At 45.2% G+C, this 21,780-nt stretch overlaps 2 protein-coding genes across 3 annotated transcripts in view; one reads left to right on the forward strand and one right to left on the reverse strand.

Annotated features, from left to right (window-relative positions):
- The window catches only part of Crhr2 (corticotropin releasing hormone receptor 2), a 47,929-nt gene extending 43,371 nt beyond the window's left edge, over positions 1–4,558 (forward strand). Inside the window, exon 14 of the transcript XR_013104007.1 lies at positions 3,174–4,558. The gene's annotated coding sequence lies outside the window, so the exon portion shown is untranslated. The remainder of the gene's footprint in view (positions 1–3,173) is intronic.
- Positions 4,559–8,970: 4,412 nt separating this feature from the next.
- Gars1 (glycyl-tRNA synthetase 1) overlaps positions 8,971–21,780 on the reverse strand; it is a 39,748-nt gene continuing 26,938 nt past the window's right edge. Inside the window, exons 11-17 of one of the 2 annotated variants that reach the window (XM_076913311.1) lie at positions 20,029–20,137; positions 18,709–18,853; positions 15,041–15,126; positions 12,859–12,968; positions 11,295–11,388; positions 10,528–10,718; positions 8,971–9,248 (exon numbers count right to left, since the gene is read on the reverse strand). In XM_076913311.1, the coding sequence (XP_076769426.1) occupies positions 9,123–9,248; positions 10,528–10,718; positions 11,295–11,388; positions 12,859–12,968; positions 15,041–15,126; positions 18,709–18,853; positions 20,029–20,137 (861 nt within the window). In that variant the 3' untranslated portion in view covers positions 8,971–9,122. Of the gene's footprint in view, positions 9,249–10,527; positions 10,719–11,294; positions 11,389–12,858; positions 12,969–15,040; positions 15,127–18,708; positions 18,854–20,024; positions 20,138–21,780 lie in introns of both variants that reach the window. The other variant, XM_076913312.1, reaches the window with a different exon arrangement.

Genomic DNA, 21,780 nt, shown 5'->3' on the forward strand with positions numbered 1-21,780 from the left:
CACATTTATATGATGCTTCTGAGATGTAGGTCCCAAATCGCACAGCGATCTACCATCCAACATGCTCTATCAGACGCCTCTTAAGCCCGTTTTATATCGACTGAAAAGAATGAGCTGAAAACGACCCTGTGACAAGCTTTGCATCCCCACACAGCGTGTATTTGGCGACTGCTCCCCGATTCGTGTATGAGATAATGGTGGGAGCTGCTGAAGAGGCGGCTCCCACTTGGCAGTGCTCTAGAGTGCTGTGGGCAAGGTTGTGGCTCTGTTTCTCTTGTCATTGGGGAGGTAGGTGGCAGAAGTGCCTAAGCTTAGGTTTCTGCAGGGACAAAAGTCATGCATGCCCCGCAAAGTCTCCCTGCCTAGTTGGAGGAGCAGTGAGGGCTGAATTCATTAGCATCTCGGATGCTCTCTTAGAGCAAAGAGGTGTGAATGGCTTGCCCCAAGAGGCTATATGAAGAGCTGTTGAGACTGGAAGAGACAGGGGACTTTATCAGAGCCGATGCCACAGAGCCTCAGTACCACCCACCCATGTTCCTCAGATGTTCTCCTTGGTACCACCCATCAGTGCTCCTCAGATGCCCTCCTTCTCAGTACCACCCATCAGTGCTCCTCAGATGCCCTCCTAAGTATCACTCATTATTACTAGAGGGTTCAGGGGTCTGTGATCTATGCTGGTTGGGGCAACGCTACCCATGCCAGCACCATGAGAAGCCTCGAGTTATAGACCAGTTGGGTAGAAATTTCGCCTCAGCCCTGCTCTGCTCCCTAGGCCCTCCCTGGTCATGGCCCTGGATGAGTGGTGTCCTCAAAATGCCACCAGAGACATTAGGCCATCTCTCTGGGTCTCCACTCATTAACCTCCCTCAACATCTGCTCCCTACAGCCCAGTCAGTCCTGATTACCATCCGGCAGTCTTCTGTGCTGTTAGTCCCTCAACGAGTGGCCTTTCTGGAAAGAGGCCTCATTATCAGACTCTGTTAGAACAACTTCCAACACCCAGATCCTGCAGGCCCTCAGGCATTTGTTTAACCCTTCCACCCACCCTACTCTAGAAAGCTGGGAAAGACTAGAGAGCATATAGGGCAAATTCCTCATCCTAATCCAATGGGCGTGAGACTTCAGCCCCAGCCCCACCCCAGCCTGAGCCCCAGTCCCAGCCCAGCCCAGCCCAGCCCCACCCCACCTCAGCCCCACCCCAGCCCCAGCCCAGCCCAGCCCAGCCCCACCCCAGCCCAGCCCCAACCTAGTTCTAAGCTGGGGGGCGCTTCCTAAAGGAGGGCCAGAAAGTGCCTGCTGGGTTTGTAAATTATAATTGTGGGGAGTAATAGAGCATCTGTGTGGCATAAGTTGGGGGATGAGGAGAGCATTTCCCAGGGTGCTTTGGTAGAAAAGCTAGCTACTGAAGGCCTAAGCCTCTGAGAGCCCCAGGATCCTGTGGAAGGTGGCTGACATGGCATGGAGAAATTAGATTCTGTTAGAGTTAAGACAGTACAAAACAAACAAACAAACAAACAAACAAACACAAATATATACTCATCCAGAGATGGGAAAACAGGTCTCTCTAGAGTGGTGTGTTTGAAGACTCAGTGGACCTGGGAACCAGAGCTAGTACGATGCTCTGTGATAGCTGTGAGTTCTGAGCATGAGCTAACAGGAAGGAGGTCATTCCAAGTCCCTTTTCCACTGTGTGTGTGTATGGATGCTATAGAAAGCCAGGGTGAGACGGGCTTCTCTGAATCCTCTAGTGGATGAGGACAGCTGTAGCAGGAGCAGAGGAGACCTGTTTAACACATGCATTTATTTGTTCATCAGTATGGACAGTATGGTTTCTAGACTCTGCCCCTGAGGTCACCCCTTGTTCTCTTGTGGGGGGGAGGGTCAGCATCACTTAAAGATGTTAATTAACATGAGGAGTGGGCGGATCTCTCCACCTTTCAGGGGCGGATCTCTCCAGGTTTTCTAGCAGATGTCATAAGCACCGTAAAGTTCTCCACACAGGGCTCAAGCACGGTGCTCATCACAGAACCACCAATGGCCTCGGCCTCTATCTGGCAAAGCCTGACCAACAGCCCCTTTCAGAGATCATTACTTCTAGTCAGACATGGGCCTCTAGGTGCCCCTACAACAGATGCTACTGCTGGGCTAAGTATCCCTGGGGACTGTGCTGTCCCTTCCTGCCTCCTAGAACTCTTTAACCATTCACTGAACATCTGTCCCTTCTTAATGTTCTTATTCTTACTGTTCCACTCACAGCTGGGTTAACCCACAGGAGTCCAGTGTTAGCAAGGCAGACCAAGGGCACAGAGAAAGCAATCAGCATTGGCAAAGGGAAAAACCTATTCTTCATTCCATCTCCATCCTGATCTCCCACTGGAGCCAAAACCCAGTTCCCAACACAGCCTCCCCTCTTTCCCACTTCACAGGAATGACAGAAATGAGGATCTGGTGGGTATTTCTGTCACATCCCAGAGAATCTTCAGCAGAGGACTCGGGGTGTAGTTCTTTGGTAGAGTGTTTTGCCTAATACCAAAGGCCCCAGGCTTGACCCACAGCACCACTAAATAAATGGCATGACCCCTTCCTGAGGATGTAGTGGATTGCAACAGCAATCTCAGCACTCCAGAGGAAGAGGTGGGCAGATATTAAGTTCAAGGCCAGCTTGGCTATGTATCAAGTTCAAAGCCACAGTGATATAGTAAGATCCTGTCTGTATCTTAGCTATCATCTCATTGGAGGACTCGAGCCCCGATGGAACCTGACTTCCCAATGGCAGCGGGTGCAGTCTGCACTTCATCGGCATCTAAGGATGCCACCAGACAAGTTTACAACTGTGTCCTGGCCCTCTCATGTGTCCTGTTTTGAACAATAAATTAAATGTTCACCCCAAATTGTCTCACTATACAAGCGAGCACCTGCACTGTACATGCGGCTGGAATAAAGGAGTGGTGACCCCTAATGTCAGCACCTGCAGCTTGGGAAGCGAGCCGGAGTATGAGGGACCTTCCCAGGCAGAGGCCTGAGTCCCATCTCAGTACCTGCTGGTTGAATCCACAAGTAAGCATAGGCAGGGGCGAGCTAATGACTCTTGATCTGGAAATAAAATTGCCCATCACTGGAAATTTTGCTGGGAAGGTGTCAAAGTAACAAATTGCTCTCAACTCACTTTGCAGGGCACTAGGTAAAGCTTCCTCTGGTTCTCCAAGGCCCAGCCTCCCATCAGCACCTCAGCATCATGGAGCCCACAGAGGATCCTCTGCCTAGGAGGGCAGAACAATTCAGACTCATCACTGTTTGCCAGTAACCTCAAGTTCCATCCTCTGAGTTCTCTGAGGAAAGCCGAGTGGGGAGCCAGGAGCATCGCTGCAGTGGCCCTTCCGTATGCACCCTGACTACCCAAGTACCTGCTACTTACAAGAATTCACACTGCCGCTTGTCTCTCCGGAATGCACTTCGTGGAGACCATGCTGTGGGTCTAAGCAAATGGACACCCAGCCCTGATGTCTTCAAATGTATTTTATTTAAAGATAGATACACTTGAGACAGACTCTAAGTGACCCTCAAGCTCTTTTTAGACTTGCATGTCTAGGTCTTTATATCTGAGAGCATGAAGCGCAGGTACTAGAGAGAGTCACCCAAGGAGACATGTCTGGTGAGAGGCTCTTCTGGGACTGGCAGGCAGATCTGAATTTCCTTTGGGCTGTGAACACCTGGGAAACGCAACACCCTCTTCAACAGAAAAGTCCAGACTTTTATAGAAATCTTTAAAGGAGCCAGGAAGCCCAGTTTAGAAAGTGCCTCCTCACACTAAGGAAAACTTAAGCCAGTGATGCTCTCGCCTGATTAGTAGGAGCGGGGGAACTTTAGTAGCAGGTGGAATCATGGGAGCTCTGAGTCCCACTCAGACCTGAACTCCACTCAGGACACGTGAACTGCACATGAGCAGGCAACAGAATGAATTTCCAGGCCCTTTGCCTGTGTCCTGTGTGCCTTCTCCTTGCTCCTCCATGTAAGTGAAGACGGAGGACCAAAGGATTTACACGAAGGCTGTGAAATTAGCATAGAGAAAATACACATCAGCAGAGCCCACTAGGACTTGCTGGAACCATTGATGCAGGCACAGGGACACTCCAGAGTCTGAAGGTGACCTGTGACTCAGAAACATGTAATGGAGCACTGTCAGGAAGCCCAGACTATACAAAAGACCCCCAGTGTCTAGGATGCTGGATGCCAAAGCTCCAACCCCATACCGCCTGGCCAGCTAAGCTTCCCATTCTCTGTCCTTCTCCTTTGGAAATGGATCTTTTTCTAACTATCTCTGCTCTGCTGCTGCTTACCAACTGCCTGCTTTAAATGCAGGCACAGCTCTCACCTCAAAATGGACGCTACAGTTTATTCTGGTGTCAAATATGAGTGACCATGGTGCAGGAACACAGATAATTCATGCTACTTCAACAGAAAAGCAGAAAAGCAACGACAAAACATGTTCCAACATGGTAACAAAGCAAAGGGAACTTATCAAGGTCTTTAAAAATTATACATTGGTGGAAATACCAGGTGAGCGGATTACAGCAAATCAGAAAAGGCTCCTTTATAGACCACAGATGCTGTCTGATGACACTCTTAGTCTTCGGTAGAAGCTATTGTACACTCCCCAAAGGATTTTATCCAATAGTCACAAGGAAGGATGTTTGGTTATACTCAGAAGTGGGCAATAAAGGGTTACGTAGGAAACCAGAGACATCATGACAGTTAGTTCCAGCTCTCCCACATCCAGCTTTCCGCGATCCATCGAACAGCCCCATGGAGTCTATAACACACGTGTGGCATAGACTTTTGTTGTTGGCTTTTGTGTTATTGTTTTGTGTTATTGTGTTATTGGCTTTTGTGTGTGTTGGGGGAGTGGTGGGTGGAGTTGGAATCAGCTGTCCAATTCCTTGTTCCTGGCCATAAGAACCGGAACACCTCTGCATGCACCCACGAAACCCCAGTATCTACCAACATCAACTGCACCAGGTGGCCCTACTTTTCCAAGTCAGAGATGACATACCTCAGGAGCCACCCTCACAGTGGACTGGAGCCATTTGCCCAACCTGGCGAGGTATTGCAGGCAGGACCGCGTATAGTCCAGCTCCGAGAAGCCAATCCTGTTAACAGATAATCTACTTTTTCTGGGGTCCTCAGGCTCAGAGTCTTCTAGTGTCCACACAGAACCTTTTCTCAGAGCACACATTTTAGAGGGTCTTACATTGATTGCCTACATTTTGTGATAATTTTAAAAAAATAGTTTCCTAGTCCCGTCATTTACTTGTCAACTGAAAAGACGGTTTACGGTTCACAATGAGCTGAAGTTTCTCCAGCTTGGGATTTCTGAGGGATTGGTTTCATTCCCCTAAAAAGTAGTCTCCACAGAATCTGATCATCTGTCTAGTGGCTTCCAGCTTCCTGCTGGCTAGAGATTTGAGGTCTAGTCAAGGTTGAGGTGTATGATATGCAAGGGGCAGTCATTTCAAAGTAAACCGACTTTAACACCAAACACTGTGTATTGCTTCTCCTTTTGAATGCTTTGGCCCTTTGGGTGAGTTCACCTCAGCAGCAGTGGTGACAGGAAAGGGGCATGAGGTTCATGGGCAGCAGGAAAGGGCCCATGGGGGTGGGGGGTGGTAGTGGGTTAGAGAGGGATAGAATACAGTGTTCCCTCCCAGAGGGAAATGAAAATCAGAGTTTAAGGGCAGAATGAAATCATTGTATTACTGTGCGTGGTGTAGACTGTGAGTGACAAGGAATTTAGACAAGTCTTTCCAATAAAACACATGGTGATGATGGTGGTGAGACAGAGGTGGCTGAGAAGGCGGTAAGAAGGCACCCAGTTTATATCTGGGGTACAGGTGGGTTAATGGTCTTCTTGAGTCATGAGAGTCAGTCCTGAGGATGGATAGGTCAATGGGACACATGAATTTGCAAGCTTGGCTCAAAACCGCAGTCCCCTAAATGTTTAGGTTAGATTTTGTCAGTGGAGCCACCACCCACCCACACACACAATTTTATTCTACTTAATCTGCCACTTAATGCACTTGGATGCAAAGCAGTGAGCTTTGATGAGCCCGGAACTGTTTTAATTAGCCTGAATTGTTTTAGTTAGCATAACCATTTTACACTCATTGTTGGTGATTGAGTTGTAAGATCTATCAAATGCAGAGGAAGATCTATACTGGCTTCCCTGTGCTGAGTCCAGGTGCGGGGAGCTGGGCTCCTCTTCCTGGCCTGAGAGGGAGGCACAAGAGTTAAGGGAGGCTGCCTTGAGGGATGCTGGGAGAGAACTGGAAAGCAGATGCTTCGGGCACAGATCCCCCTCTACTTCTCTGCTCTCTGAGTCTACCATTCCAACCCAGCAAAGATGAAGCTCCAAAAAGACTCTCAGGGAAACTAAAACCCCAGTGCTCATCCCACTCATGAAATTCAGCCTAAAAGACCTGTGGCAGGAGCTCGGCCTTCCCAAAGCAAGAAAGTCCCCTAGGGCTACAGTAGTAAGTAGCAGCTCTCTGAGGGACCTCCTCAAGCACTGGACACTCAAAATCCACCCTAGAAAAACTTCCTAGTGGGGCTCAGAAGACAGTGTTTTTCAAGTTCGAGGTGTTCCAACACTCAGCCAGGGTTGAGAATCACAATTGGAAGCAACGGAGCTCAGAAAGATGCATTCTTCAACATACCCACCTGGGGAAGGGTTTGTAGGCAGGAGGGTGAGGCTGCAGGGTGCTCCTCTCAGGCAAACCCTGCTACAGCTCTGAAGTCAGCACCCTAATTTCCTGAGAAGGCATTAGTTCCATCCACATGACTTAACACGGTTACTGCTTAGAGGCAGCCAGATAACCAAGACTTACTGGAAAGGCAACAGGAGGTGGATTTTGAGGCAAAGCACGATTATTCGTTTACTTACAGAATCTTTTAATTCAATTTCATGTCCATGTTGGCCAAATGTCCCAAACACCTTCTTAAAACAGACTTTCACCAAGGGTGCAAACTGTGTGGTAATGGTACCAATACAGCCTAAAGTAACTGGAGCCTTTCTCCAGGGCATGTGGTCCTCAGGCACACACTCTAGAGCCTCTCACTGAGATTACAGTTGTCAATGTCATCCTAAGGTATAGGATGAAGGCCTGGTGACCGTGTTCTCATCACCTAGATCTGGAAGCACCACCACCTCATGACATCAGCAAGATCGGTGTTTTCCCATCTTGGTAGCAAGTCCCTTTCTGGAATGTCTATCTATACTCAGTGCTTTGCTGCCATGGCTTGCAGGTATCGTTAAGGTGTCAGACTCCCACAGAAGGCAGACATACACTGTACACATAACTGTTAAGCTTGGCCAAGTGACCTAAGCCCAACCTAAGCTGTAAAGAAAGAACTCTTACTACTGGGTGGAGTTTCATGGAATCAGTCCGAGTCACTGCATCACTGTTAGGAAGGGAAGAATGGCTTCTGAGCCAGGTAATCTAGCTATGTTCAGCTGGCCACTTGACGCACAGGTTTGAAACAAAAATGTTTTTTAAAAATCTAAAGTCTTAAAAGAACATCAAGAAATATGTGGGCTTTAAAACACCAATGGGCATGAGCAGAAATGTGTGCAAAGGGCCTGTTCATCTAGAACACAGTGCTTTGCACGCCTGTGCTTAAGTCCAGTTGAGTAGGGTGCAAAAGCAATCAACGGTCAGAGCTGTTGTCCATGGTCTTCTCTGGGGACATCCATCTCAGAGAAGGCATAGTTCTCTGGGGAGGACTGCACACCTGCACCTAGAGGGAGGGCAGAGCAAGGGTGGCCTTGCAGATCACGCACAGACTGTAGCTCGAGATGAACGGGTCAAACAGAAGAGAGCTTTAGCTTTGGCTGGAATCCCTTTATGGTGCAAGGCACGTAAATCCCACGGTAGGTTTACTCTATTGACAAGCTCATCAGTCTGAGCTGATTGTTTTGCTATGGTGAGACGTACTGTAAAGCACATGGAAGAAGGGAGAGTGCTAGTGTATAGTATGTGAGGGGAGAGGGGGTCCCTGGACAGTGAGTTCACTTAAAGTACAGTTCATTCTAATTTAATAACAAATGCTCACAGAAGCACCAGAGAGAAAGCAAATCAGCCCTGGTACAAGGATTTCTTCCCAACAAGGTCTGTTTATAAACTCAACGCTGAGGGCTAGGGCTGAGGCTTTGTTAAAAGGCACAACACCCCAAGCTCCAGTCTCCACCCTGAGTACAAAACTAGTCCCCACTAGTCCAGGGTCTTTGCCGAGACCCTGGCACCTGCAGCACTGTGGTCAGCACAGCAAGGGTGGCTGGGGCCAGCAGTCCCAGACCTGGACAGGAAAGAGCTAGGGAGCCAGATGAGGCTTTAATTCTACAAATTCTACTTCCTTGAAGTTATTTGTTCCATGGTGTCTCAGTGTTCTACACAAAAAATGTACTAGCAGCAAAGCACACAGACAGAAGCAAAGCCCAAACTACAAACAACTGTAAGATACTGGGAACTGCTAAGGCAGACAAGCAAGCTGGGGCTCTTTTGGCCTCAAGAACTCAGTGACTTCTAGAGTACAGAGTAGACAAAAGTCCTCCAGCCTTCTCCATGCAGAGTCTTTCCCAGCAGCCACTCTCCTGGCTGGAGACAGCGGTCTCTCTGGCACAGAGGATCACCTGCTCATCGACAGGTAGCCGACTGATGGCTGCTGGGAGCTGAGGTGGCAACGGAAGCTTACGACACACGGGCATAAGAATCCTTTGGGCTGTAATACTCTAAAGATGGACTGTGGTTGTATAACTATAAGTACGTTAAATTGCATACTTAAAATAATTTGTAGCGTACGAACAATACTCCAAAAACACTGTTAATTTTAAAAGATGTACCATGCTAAACACAAGCACATCTAAACAAATGTCTGAGAAAACGTCTCGCTAAAAAAAATGGAAACACAACAGATGGATTATAAATGTGTTCAGAATTCCTTCAACTTTAATTGTGGGGGTAAAATCAAGCAGCCACTGAGGAAAACGTCCCTGGAAGCAGTCACACTGTCCTGTGTAGTGAACATGATGAGTTATTTATTAGCAGGTGGTCATGAGCTGCCAGCTGTCCTCACTCCTCTACTGTCTCCTTCTTGCCAGTCTCTTGCCCTTCAAAGAGCGGGTACCTGGCCTCCACATCAGCCCAGGTGATGTTGCCATTGGCCAGGTCACGGACCACACTGGGCAGTTCAGAGACCTGGGAAGAGAAAAGAAGTCCAAGCATTAGCCAACTTTACATTTGTGAAGAGTACTTGCCCTGAATTATATGCAGTACAGAGCAAAACACCATCTATCTATGAATATACTGCATACCATGTATATATATATATATACACATACACATGATGCTGTCCTTTATAAGCTGTGTTTGTTTCCTTACTTACGCCCACTCCCTCCCAGGCTGGGATCTTTGCCCAAGTCCACTAAGCCTATGCACTCCCCCCACAGCTCGGCTCTGCCAGAAGCTTCTCATGCCATTCTGTATCTCAAGTTATTTCACGGCTGTTACATTGAACTCCCGTATTTAATTAAGTCTATGCAGTGCAGCTGGGCCAGCTGCTGCCCAGCCATACGCAGTGACAGTGGCCTCCGGCAGTGGCTTACAAAGTCAGGTGTGGAAGAGCAGCCTAAGCAGAGCTTGTTAAGCCGTTCTGCTACCCTTCCCTGTCCCTGGCTAAAGGGTGGGCAAGTCTGGGGTGGAGGTTTTGAAACTCTAGCAAGTTCACAGGAAATGCTGATGTTGGGGCTGATCTGGAACTCACACTGAGAGGTGCAGCCACTGGGGATGGAGGCAGAGCAGCCAGGACTGCTGTATACAGACAGACAAGCCAGCCATGATTCATGAAACCCTTTCGGATAAAAGCAGTTTTTATTTCTATTTTCCTTATTATAAAACTGTATCAAGCTGAATACTAATTAGTACTCTCGATAAATACCTGTTCAAAGCTAATACATGAGCCAGGAGATTGCTAGTGACAGTGCCCCCTCCAGCCACACCCTGAACCACTCAGCCACCCTTCTGTGCTTGTCCTACCCCAGTGTTCCCTCTCTTTACATAAAACTACAGGAAGATTCCATCTCCAATGGGCTAACACTAAGTTTATACACATTTGTACGTTTCTATAGAAACATGATGATAAAGATGCTAAGTCCCCAAAGCTCGCCGGTAGAACTATGGCAACAGCCTCAGAGGATGATACTTCCCTAGCCTAATAAACAACCATGTGTAAAGACGGACTGACGGAGAAAGGAGCGTGAGCAATCCAAACGACTATACAATATTAGAGAAACGTTAATGGGAATTTTCATAATTAAACCAACAGTTCTGGGAATCTGGGCTTTGTCTGATACAAACTGATAATTAATACTACAAAAAAACAAACCCATGAATATAAATATAGCTAAGTCCAATTCAAGCCAGGAGGAAGCTGTGAACATGTCTAAGATTAAATAATGTGTCAGAGAAGATCAGTCACCTCTGCCCTTATCTGTCTCATGGAGTCTCGGTCCCTCAGAGTTGCAGTGTGTGGGGTCTTGTTCACTGTATCAAAGTCAATGGTGATGCCGAAAGCCACGCCAATCTCATCAGTTCTTGCATAGCGCCTCCCGATAGACCCAGAGGAATCATCTACTTTATGAGACACGCCGTTCCTGGTCAGAGCTTCCGCTATTGAAAACAACGTAAGCCAAGAGTGAGATACTGCAGTAACTCTCAGTTCAGTCATCTGAACGCAGGCCCGGAAGCCCAGGAAACATAAGGACCCCGAGACAAGAAAGCAGTAGGCCCAGCTACACGGGTGCTTACTAAGTCCCCTGCAGGAGCCCAGACTGCCCTGTTATCCCATCCCCTCCCGACACAGCTGCACAGGAAGGAGGCCTTAAGGTGCTGAGGTGGGATGCTGCTTTGCATCCCTGACTGCACATCCCCGAGCTGCTCATGCAGAGGTAAGGGGCCAGCACTCCTGGGCTCCTTTGTGGTGCTGTAGATCCAGCAGGGCACTGCATTCCACTAGGGTTTGGGGAAGACAGTACCACAGTCAATAAGAGCAGCAAGGAATCCTTAAGGCTGATTCCTGACTCACCAACGCCAAGACATCTGAGCAAGTAGGCTCTGTTATAAGCAGAAGCTAAAATCCCATTTATTCAGTCAATCTATGCTTTTACTCAAACAAATGATACATTCTGTAAAACTGAGAGTGCATGACAGTGTTCCCATGGAGATTACCCAACTGGATTTGCTTACATAATTCCTTGACAAATGGCATAAACTCTTGGTTCTGGCTCAGTGGAAGGACAGAACATTTGAATGGAGCAACCACAGCAGGGAAACTGAAGAACTAGATGGTTTTAAAAGAAAGAAATTCAAATGTTAGTTTATAAGTAATTATTATTGTCCCAAAGCACAGTGTAGTTATACTCAGTAGGTAACTTAGACCACTTCACTAGCAAAATACCTGTATCAGCATACAGGGAGTAAATGGTCCAGTCTCCTACGCTGTGCATGAACTCAAAATCAAGGAGAGCAGATGTTCTGCGGCAGGTAAGCCAGCTTTTTCCGGACCATTTTGGGTTGAAAATGAGAGCTGAAGGCAGTTCAGCTCAAACGGTACTTGTACAAAAGGTTCATTTGAAGGCAAGAACACACAACTTGGGAGTGAGTGGATGTGTTCATTAAATCACTGAATGACAGAGTTGAGGCTAGCTCCTGCTTAAAGCTTAATGACCACCAACGCCCCACCCCCACCCCCAACGGCAAACAATACAAATATCCCGCTACAAGGGGACCTGGTGCTTGGGCAGTGCACAGGCTACATCATAGGACATCTGGGACCCAGCTTCCTCCTTAAGCCTGGGATAATTCTATTTTACAGAATCAAGCAGGAACTTGCCTTTACAGATTTTTTTTTTAATTTCACTAGAAATGTTTTCATACCAAATTTGTAGGCAAATGGATTAAGTAAGTGGGTGCTAATAATTCAGAAACATTTTTGGCTTCCCACAGCCTAATCAAATTTCTCTTCATGGAGGGACTATGCAATTCGTAATCGGGTGACTAATTTATTCTTGTTTACCCTTTATAAAGTGTCTATTAAAGCTCTAGTTGTATCAATATTGTTCAATTAAAAAAAAAAAACAGCCAAAAGATTTTTTTCTTAAAAACTAAAAACCTTTCTATTAGAAAAATAAGCAGAAAAACATGAGGCAAAATTGACACCTAAGCAAGCCCTTCAGTTAGGCACGCCATCACTCCTCGCCATGGTTGTATCTGCTGTCTGGGCCAGGTTCTTACTATTTGCCAAACGAAGAACAGCTACTCCCTCATGTCAGGCTGAAGATGCAGCTTCAGTGCAGACATTAAAAGGGCAATAGTATTAGCTGCGTAGTATAATAGTGTGTAAGACTTTCTAGAACTCGGGCGGGCACCAAGAATTCACCAGTTCACTCTTCAACGCCTGATGTTTCACAGAGAACTGTGGGTTGATATCCACCGTTCCCTGTGTGCTCCGCTACATGTGACTGAGACTTCCTTTAACCAATAAGACAGACAACAGCTCTCTCTTTTCTGGCTAGCCTTTTGATTATCTTCCTGGAGATCTGCTAGCAGCTACAGGAGTACACCTTCCACAGACAGTAAGATGACAAAGGCTCACAAGGTGGAGGAGAGAGTGGAGGGCATGGGGCCACGAGGCAGGGTCATCAAATGAAGAGAAAACCTGAGGGTTGAAAAGCTTTTTATAAACTCCTACTGCCTCAGCACCTGAATGCCAGGAAAGCTCCACCTAAGAACTCATTCCAGGGCAGCTCACCGTTCTCTGTTCATCTCCCTCTCGGATATGGAATGTATGTTCCAATACGGTGTACATGATCCTGCCCAGGCCAAAGGAGGGCTCAATTACACTCGGAACAACTTCTTCCACTGCAAAAAAGGAAGACAATTTAGTAATACTCTGTCAAGAACCACATGATACAAGTCAGAGTCCTTAACAATCCTCGGCACTACAATTACCCTAAACCTAGAGGGGGTGTGATCTCTGTACGGCAGAAGAATACACTCAGAAGAACTATGTGCTCATAAGAAACACGATCCCTTTAAAGGGACAGTTAAGTCAAAGAATTTTTAACCTGACTGTTCACATATCATAAAAACGATGCTTGTGTCCTAGGAGCAGTCCTTCTAATCGACAAGCTATGAACAATAAAAACGGCAACACTGTGCTCTACTATCTACTGTCTTTCTAGAAAGCTAATAGACCTGGAGCTTTCATTAAAGAATTTGTGAAATCAACTACTGGGGACTGGAGAGATAGCTCAGCAGTTAAGGGAACAGCCGCTCCTTCAGAGAACTCAGGTTTTGTTTCCAGCACCCACACGAGTACTCACAACTGTTTATGACTCCAGTCCCAGGGACTCCGAAGCCCTCTCTGGTCTCCAGGCACACATGTGGTACGCACACATACATGTCCAGGCACACATGTGGTATGCACACATGCATGCAGGCAAAACACCCGCATACATAATTAACAAAGCAAGTAAACAAACAAGCAAACTCAAATACCTTAAGACAGGCCTGGTGATGCAAGCTTATAATCAGGAGGCTGAGGCAGGAGGATTGCTAGAGCAACTTTAAGGCCAGCCCTGGACAACTAGGTAAGACCGAGTTACTACCACTCTAGAATCAGGAGACACTGAAGGTAGAGTCTGCTCAGGCCAGTATCCTATCAAACATACGCCACAGTGCCCTTCAACTCTCCCTACAGGCTACACTCAGGAAATGAACTGCTAACTGACTACGTGGAGAAACACTATCCTAGGCCTTGGGGAGCTCCTTCTCTGTGAGTAATGAGATAATTAGGGCCAATGGTTCAGTTGTAAACAGTTCTTTTGCTTGACTGGTTGGCTGTGTTTTTTTTTTAAAGACAGGGTTTCTTCTCTATGTAGCCCTGGCTGTCCTAGAACTAGTTCTAGAGACGAGGCTGGCCTTGAACTCAAGAGATCCACCTGCCTCTGCCTCTCTCCTGAGTGCTGGGATTAAAGGCATGCATCATCACTGCCAGGCAGTGAGGGTGTTTCTTTTGTCTATGATAAAGGAGTCACTGTTACCACACGCTTGCAATGAAAGTGCTTTTCCTTCACATAAAATGTGCTTCTACTACGGTCTCTCCCTCCCTCATCATAAGATACATCATGCTGGCTGAGTGCCTTCTTGTCAGAGACCATCAGCACCGCCAGTATAATAAACCGTGGTGAGAGTCATGTACCAGTACAAAAAAGAAAGAAAGAAAGAAAGAAAGAAAGAAAGAAAGAAAGAAAGAAGGAAGGAAGGAAGGAAGGAAGGAAGGAAGGAAGGAAGGAAGGAAAAAAACCTAGAAGAGTACAATGTGGCTTAGGACACTTGTCCACCCAACATGAACATGGCCCAGCTCAGAGGCAAACCAATGCATCTTAGAAAGACAGTCAAGGTGCCTTGTCTCCCCACCCTCAGTATCATCTGAGGAACGGCCAGCAGAGGCTTGGGGGCAGCAGGTACACAGTGCCGCCCTGCTCTGCCTGTGCTGGCTCCTAGGCCAGCTGACCATTCATAGCCATAGCCTTCAGCAGGTTCTGGAGCCTCGCTTCAAAGCCTAGCAACCTTCACGTGTGCTCTAGAGTGTATACTGCCTAATTCAAAATCTGCCTGACCAAAACCCCCAACAATGTCGAGCAGGGGAAAGGAAACACCTTCACTCAATAAAACCACTTTTTTTTCCTGAAAGTAGTGCTGTTTTCAGAGATTTCATCCTATGTCCCCCAGGCTGTAGGAATACAAAGGCAGCTTTACTGTTCAGTCCGAGCACAGCGGCTTTAAAGAGACAGTGCCCACGTTTGTCACACCCATCAAGCTGCTTCTCTCCTCAAAACTCATGAAAAATTAATGTCACAAAACTCCTAGTTTTTTTTAAGTTCAGAAATAACGGCTGTTTTTATTTCTTTATTGTTGTAGTAAGTTACCATGCAGTGTTTTCTGGAATCTCTTCACACTGACCATGTCTTTCGTTAACTGAAATGTTTTCCCTTCAGTTTCAATAGTGAATTCCCTACAAACAGAGAAAAGAGACACAACACATTAAACAGTAGTTAGAACACATACCCCTTTTCCAGGGTGCTGAACCATTCTTCATTTTAAATGCCAACAAATCTGGTATTCTCTCCAGAAGACAACTCATGAAATGACCACCAAATTAAGTATTCCCCATACATGGGCACCAGACTGCATACCCCAGAGAGGTTCTCCAAACATGGCTTATTTTATACAACTCCTCAACTGATTTAATACCAAAGTCCTCTGATCTTGAAGTCAAGATTAAATGTACCAACTTAAAAGCAGAAAACAAAAAATAAAACTATCTTAGAGTAATCACATTTGTCCAAAATAGTTCTGCAATTAAAGTGACCACTGTTCTATATACTATCTCAGCAACTATAAACCCAAAACAAAGTAAGTGGAGATCAATAAACCAGTTTTCTGACTCTTTGCTATGTGAATACAGAACATTCTCACCATGGCTGCCAAATGTTCGTGTCCTGACACCAGTCACAGGTCACCAAGGGCACTCTACAAGGCCCTACGTTCCAGCTACTTGCTCCCATTATAAAGGCCAGCTGGCATGTCTCTGGCCTGATGGCAGCTCAGGTAGGAAACAGAGCCCTCATGTGGTTGTCTCAAAGATTTATAAGGAATCCTTGTTACCATTACATTTTGCAGGTGCCTTCCAGTCATAATCTTCTGTCTTATCTGGATGGTTTCCACTGATCTCCTGTGATAACTACTGGTTTGAAATCTGTTTGTGCATAGTGTCGTGTACTCTATGACTAGTCTAAACTGTACAGTAGAAAATACATATAGAACGATTAGCATTAGCAAGAAGACAGCTACTACTTGAGATTAAACCCAGCAAACAGTCTTGCAGAGTCATGACAGTCATTAGTAAATGATACACATACACACACACACACACACACACACACACACACACACACACACACACACAATCATGATTGCCTCAAAGTTCCCAAGTCCCTCTCCTCTGTGTCCCTACTCTCAATTACAATTAATAATCTACTTTCCATTATAAAGTGTCTTTCCTAGGCTCCTACAGTCTATGACAGGCTTGGGAGGCAACCTGTCAGTAAAAGAGAAGTCACAAAATATTTCAGGGTTTACTGAAGTAGTTTGGCCCTATGTGCTTTCTTGTATATTGGTTTTTTTGTTTTATTTTGTTTCACTTAAGTATTTTTGTTGTTTAAACCCACCTCCCTGAAAACAAAACGAAAAACAAACAAACAAACAAAAAACAAAAGAGGGAGAACGACAGTGCTCTAGTGCACTTTAGCGGCCGTTCTACACATGGCAAGAGTCAGCTACTAACAGTCTGTGTCCTGTAATTCCCACTGTGTTTGTGTGCTGCTCAGTCTGCTGATTTGCCGACAGCAGAAACCCACAGTAACTGAAGTCACCTCACTGTCTTCAGTTCTGTCATGTGTGTGTATCTTAAGTCCTGGTTTTCAGTTGTGTACTATGCAGGAATGATATGACGTCATTCATCCTTATCAAGCGCCCTTTGCTTACATAACACCCCTTTCCTGGAGTTTACTTTGATACTAAAATAGCATAAGATATTACATGTTAATATGTAATATATAAATATGTTATACATAGGAAATATTTTCTCTATATACATTTCCTTTTACTTTTAAATTTATTTCTGTATTACCACTGAAATCAGTTTGGTGCCAATGGCATGAATCAGGTCTGGAGCTTGTGAAGTGTACAGACGGACAACCAGCAGCTGCTATCCCAGCATTTACCACTTACTCATTTTATCTACTATTTTAACAACCAGACATTCTCTCTGCTCTTTGCTCATTTTCCTCTTTTCCAGTCTTCTAGGGGTGCTGTTCTGGTTGGTTTTTTTTTTTTTTTTTTTTCCTAAACTGTATTCTGTCTTTACGCTTGTACCTGGCTTGTGTGCTTTCTGTGCAGGCAACAGTTCTACAGTTTAGCCTGGGCTTCAGTACAGCTGTCACTCCATCTATTTATCACAGTGCAATCCCAATCACTGATTCTTACTTTGGTATGCATTTTACTTCCATGCATAAATTCTATAACGACGTTTTTGCTTTAAATAGTTTGTTCTGCACATGCAGGATTGTCTATGTATATTAAGGTCAGTAGTTATGTGGAATACCTTCCTTGAGCCCTGAAATCAGTAGTGCTGGGGTCACAGATGCACTGCACTACCCCTAGCTTGTACATGGGACTTGGAGATGGAAACTCACTTCCTCATGCTTGCACAGTACACAGCTGGTCCACAGAGCTATCCGCCCAGTGCGCAATCCGCTGTCTCTCTAAAGACCTTATCACAGGATTCATGCTAAGCCTGTACTCCTGTACTCTACACTTCATGGAGCTTTGGCTTTGCTTGACAGTACTGCTGAATCTAGCATGTTCGTATTCTCGGCTCTAGACAACTAAAGGCCCTAACCCAGCATTATGGCTCCTATCACTTTGATAAGAACTCTAAATTATGATTATCTTTCTTGTCTGTTATATGATGACTCTTTCTCCCCCACTGGCTGCTTTAAAGATTTTTGTCTTTATACATGGTTTTTAGCAATTTGAGTTTTATGTGCCATTTTGTGATCTGTCTCCAGCCTGCCTGGGTTCAGCTCTTAAATCTGACACTGTTTCTTCCTGCCACCTCATCAGATGTTTGCTCTATGCACTGTGACTATCACACATGTGCTTATCTGTGTGGCACTGTCCCATGGCATCCCAAGCCCCTTACTTTTGATGACCCATGGATAGCTTCCGAGGCCACATCCTTAAACTTAACCATGCCTCTGCACCGTTCAATCCACTGGTGCCCCATACTGTGAGGCAGCAACTCGAGACACCAGTTGGGGCTCGTGTTTATGCTTCCACTTCTTATGACAGTTCATGTTCTCCTTCATATTCTTTATTACAAACTTACGTATGTGAATGTATGCGACATGTGGGCAGAGAGGACCTGGAAGCAGCAGCTCTCCCTGCTGAGCCACCTCGCCAGCCCTTCTTTTACATTCATGAGTGCATAAAACACATTTATAACTATCTTACAACATTTCTGTATTTACTAGTCATGTCTGTTGTTTCTGGGTCTTCCTTTGAACTCATCATTATGAGTCACTTGATACTGCTTTTACAGAAGTACAATAATTTTCTATACTATAGCTTCTACACTATTTGGTTCTGAATTTTGTTGTATTTCTTTAAAGACTATTCTCTGTTGCTTTTATATTTATGTTTATAATTACAGAGTATTCCATGCCTCTTATTCAAAAAGTTAGATTAGTTTCTAATCTAATTTAAGACAAGTAATCTCCTCCATGAAAATCACTAGAAAAAAACCTGTTCCTGCTTGTTCTTCTGAGATGTAGGGATTAAACCCAGAATACTGTTCATAAAGATAACAAAAGGATCCTACTTGTTTCAAATATATTTCTAGGGTATAATGTCAGAATTCTAACAAGGAGAGTTGTTTAAATACAACTAAGATATAGATAGCACTTACCTGCCAAAGGCCTTCTAGACACAACTCATCGTGCCCTTGCTCTCAGAGCCTGGGAGAGGAGCTTACCCTTTCTCGTTCAGGAGCAGCTCCATCTCTGAAATGTAGCATTCATCACAGGCACTCAGGTACTCCAGCACCAGCTTTGCATCTTTCTTGTACGCCTTGCCCACAGCTCCCTTGTTGGGCTCAAACTGTACAACATTAACTGTTTTGTATGAAATAGTCAAGGAATCGAGACACAGCACAGCTTAGGATTTTGAGAAATTATCTTAAAACACTCAACCACACCAACTTAAAAGCCACCACCCCGTCCTGTCAGCATCAGCACCCCAGACTCTGTTTATTCACAAGATGAACTAGATGGGGGTGGGTCAGTGAGTAAAGTGAGTCCCCAGGAGCCTGGGGATCTGGGGTCAAATGCTCAGCATCCCAGAAGAACCAAGTGTGGCTGTCCATGCCTACGACTCCAGCACTGGGAGCAAGAGACGGCAGCACTCCGCAAAGCTGCCGCGTAACCAGTCTTGCTGAAATCAGTCATCTCCATTTTCAGTGAGGGACTATCTCAAAAAATATGGTACAGGGCAAAAGAGGAAGACATTTTATGTGGACATCTGGTGTGTGCACATATTCATGTGGGTGCACCCCCCCAGATGAATATGTACACACACCACACATGAGGAAATAACAAAGGAATATCATAAACAAAGACTTCTAAGGTTACAGTGAAATAAAGGATTTTATCTAATCTGCAATATATCTCAATCCATAGCATAAATTCATCTGGTAACACCTTTAGCCAGTGAGGTGGCTCAGTGGAAAAGGCACTTCCTTCCAAGATGATAAACTGAATTAAATCCCTAGGACCCACATGATGAGGAGGGAAGTGGTTCCTATAAGTTGTTCTCTGACCTCCACATAGCTGCTGCACCAAAAGCACAAACAATAAATTTTAAAAATCTGGTTTTGTCAGTATTCAATCCTAAGAATGGGTTCACAATCTCTGTACAAGATAGAGAAGCAAACTCCTATTTGATTTTAAAGAAATAGTGAACTAAACTATCTTAAAATGGCTCTAGGCGTTTATGAGAACAACACTTTCCAGATAACCTTTACCTGGAGGTGCATATGCAGAAAAAGGAATGTTGGAAACATCTGGAAAAAGTAGCACCCCAGCAGACATTCTGGGCATACTTCTGAACATATGTCTTTCAAGGTCTAACGCTGTGGTTATTCATTATACCTTAAATAGGGACTGGGAAAGAAGCAATGAGGAACACCAACCAACAAGTTTAAACAACCCCAAACCTCTCCAGTCATCCAAAGAACAAGGGATAAACTGGGGCTCACACATCTTTAGCCTTAATTTTGGAGTGGCCAGAAAGGATATAGGTTCTTTCAGGGGTTTCTCAGCTACTAGTGGAACTTTGGTGGCTCGAGCATGACAGGAGAGGTCATAGCAGGAACGGTCAGCACATCCCACAATCTCAATCCAGCCCTAGGAGGAGAGAAGCAACAAATTCACTTACCGCGCACACTGGCTTTGCTCATGAAAGCACGCAGACAGTAACTAATCCTTCCAGATATTCCAGGACAACTGAATTATAGAATCTTCAATTGGATTTTGTAAATTATTAAAAGGAGAATAGTTTCATACATGAAGCAGTTAACAGATCTATAAGGCACACAGAGAATTGACACTGTATGTGAAGTGGTTTTATTTTCAAGGCTGGCTTACAATGTCATATTACTATCCAGTAAGTGAATAATCTATAAGTTGATTATGAAAATTAAACAGGTATCTGACTAAAACCTATAGATTTGGCTCAAATTTATAGCCAGGACTCAAATATGACAGAAACTACTCCTTCCTCTGGATGACATGCCATCAAATGGCCACCTGAACATGGCAGGGCATGGCTGTTAAGTCCTGATGCTCAGTTAGTTCACCTGAATGAACAGAATGAAACATATAAAATATGGGTAAAGGTTCAGTCACAGAGGAACCACAGGTGTCAGAGTCCATTTCTTTTTAATACCTAGGGTACCTAATTTAAAAAACAACTGTTTTCAAGTAACATACGATGGACTGATTGCCAGTATCACACATAAACTCCTACAATGAATGGCATCCTAACTTCCAATGTGACAGCACACACGGGTGCCTTTAGGAAGTCACTAGGTCACGAGTAGAATTCTAATCGCTGGGTAAGTGTTCCTCACTAGAGAGCTCAGCAGAGCTATCTGCCGTCTTCCCATGGGGGGAGACGAAAAAATGGCAGTCATCAACCCAATAAAGAGGTCTTAACCAAACCAGAGCATACCAGATTCTGTTCCTGGACTGCTACCTTCTAGAAATGTGTTGTATTTTGTTATAAGAGCATAATCCAAGACACAACCTTACAGATGTACTATGTAAGAACAAGAACGTCTATAAAGCCTGAAAGTCAAGAACTGAAGTCAGGCCGTCTGGACTGTAGCCCAGCTCCACTACTGGCAGTGTAAGGCCTGGGAGGCCTTATCTCTAGCACTTGAGCATCCCCAGAAAGAGAAGAGATGCAGAGGACTGTATAAGATAATGCAATGCACTGAGAAGGAGCACGGCTTGTGACAGCAACAAATGTGAATGAACAAGAAAGTAAAGTGGATAAAAGGCAGGACAGGACAGGATCGGGATCTCAACTGACACCCACGTGCTCTAATGCTACTTTAAATTAAACCAACAGAATGGGGTGAAAATGAGAAAGGCAGTAATTACTCGTTACACAAAATCAAGAAATATTTTATGGTTTTATATGAAAATAAGAACATTCCAAAAAATCAGGAGTGTCGAAAGACATGTGAGGACATCTGAACTCTTAAAATAATTACTACCCATCTGGCATGTTCATGTCACTGTCTCCTCCTCCTTCAGGTCAAGCAGGCCCTCCTGGAGGGAGCCAGGAGATCCAGAGGCTCACAAAACTCACCAGAACTTAAGATAACCAGGAAGCTCAAATAACTCCTAAGACTCAGGAGATAAGTAGGTAACCCCAATAATCTCTTCAGTTTGTCTGCCCTCTCTGTGGTAAGTACGAATTTCTGTATGATTTCCCAGGAAAAGCAACACAGCAAGCAGTACATATACCAAACAAGCTTGCT

This window comes from Arvicanthis niloticus, chromosome 15 (assembly GCF_011762505.2).
Source record: "Arvicanthis niloticus isolate mArvNil1 chromosome 15, mArvNil1.pat.X, whole genome shotgun sequence".
Classification (NCBI taxonomy): domain Eukaryota; kingdom Metazoa; phylum Chordata; class Mammalia; order Rodentia; family Muridae; genus Arvicanthis; species Arvicanthis niloticus.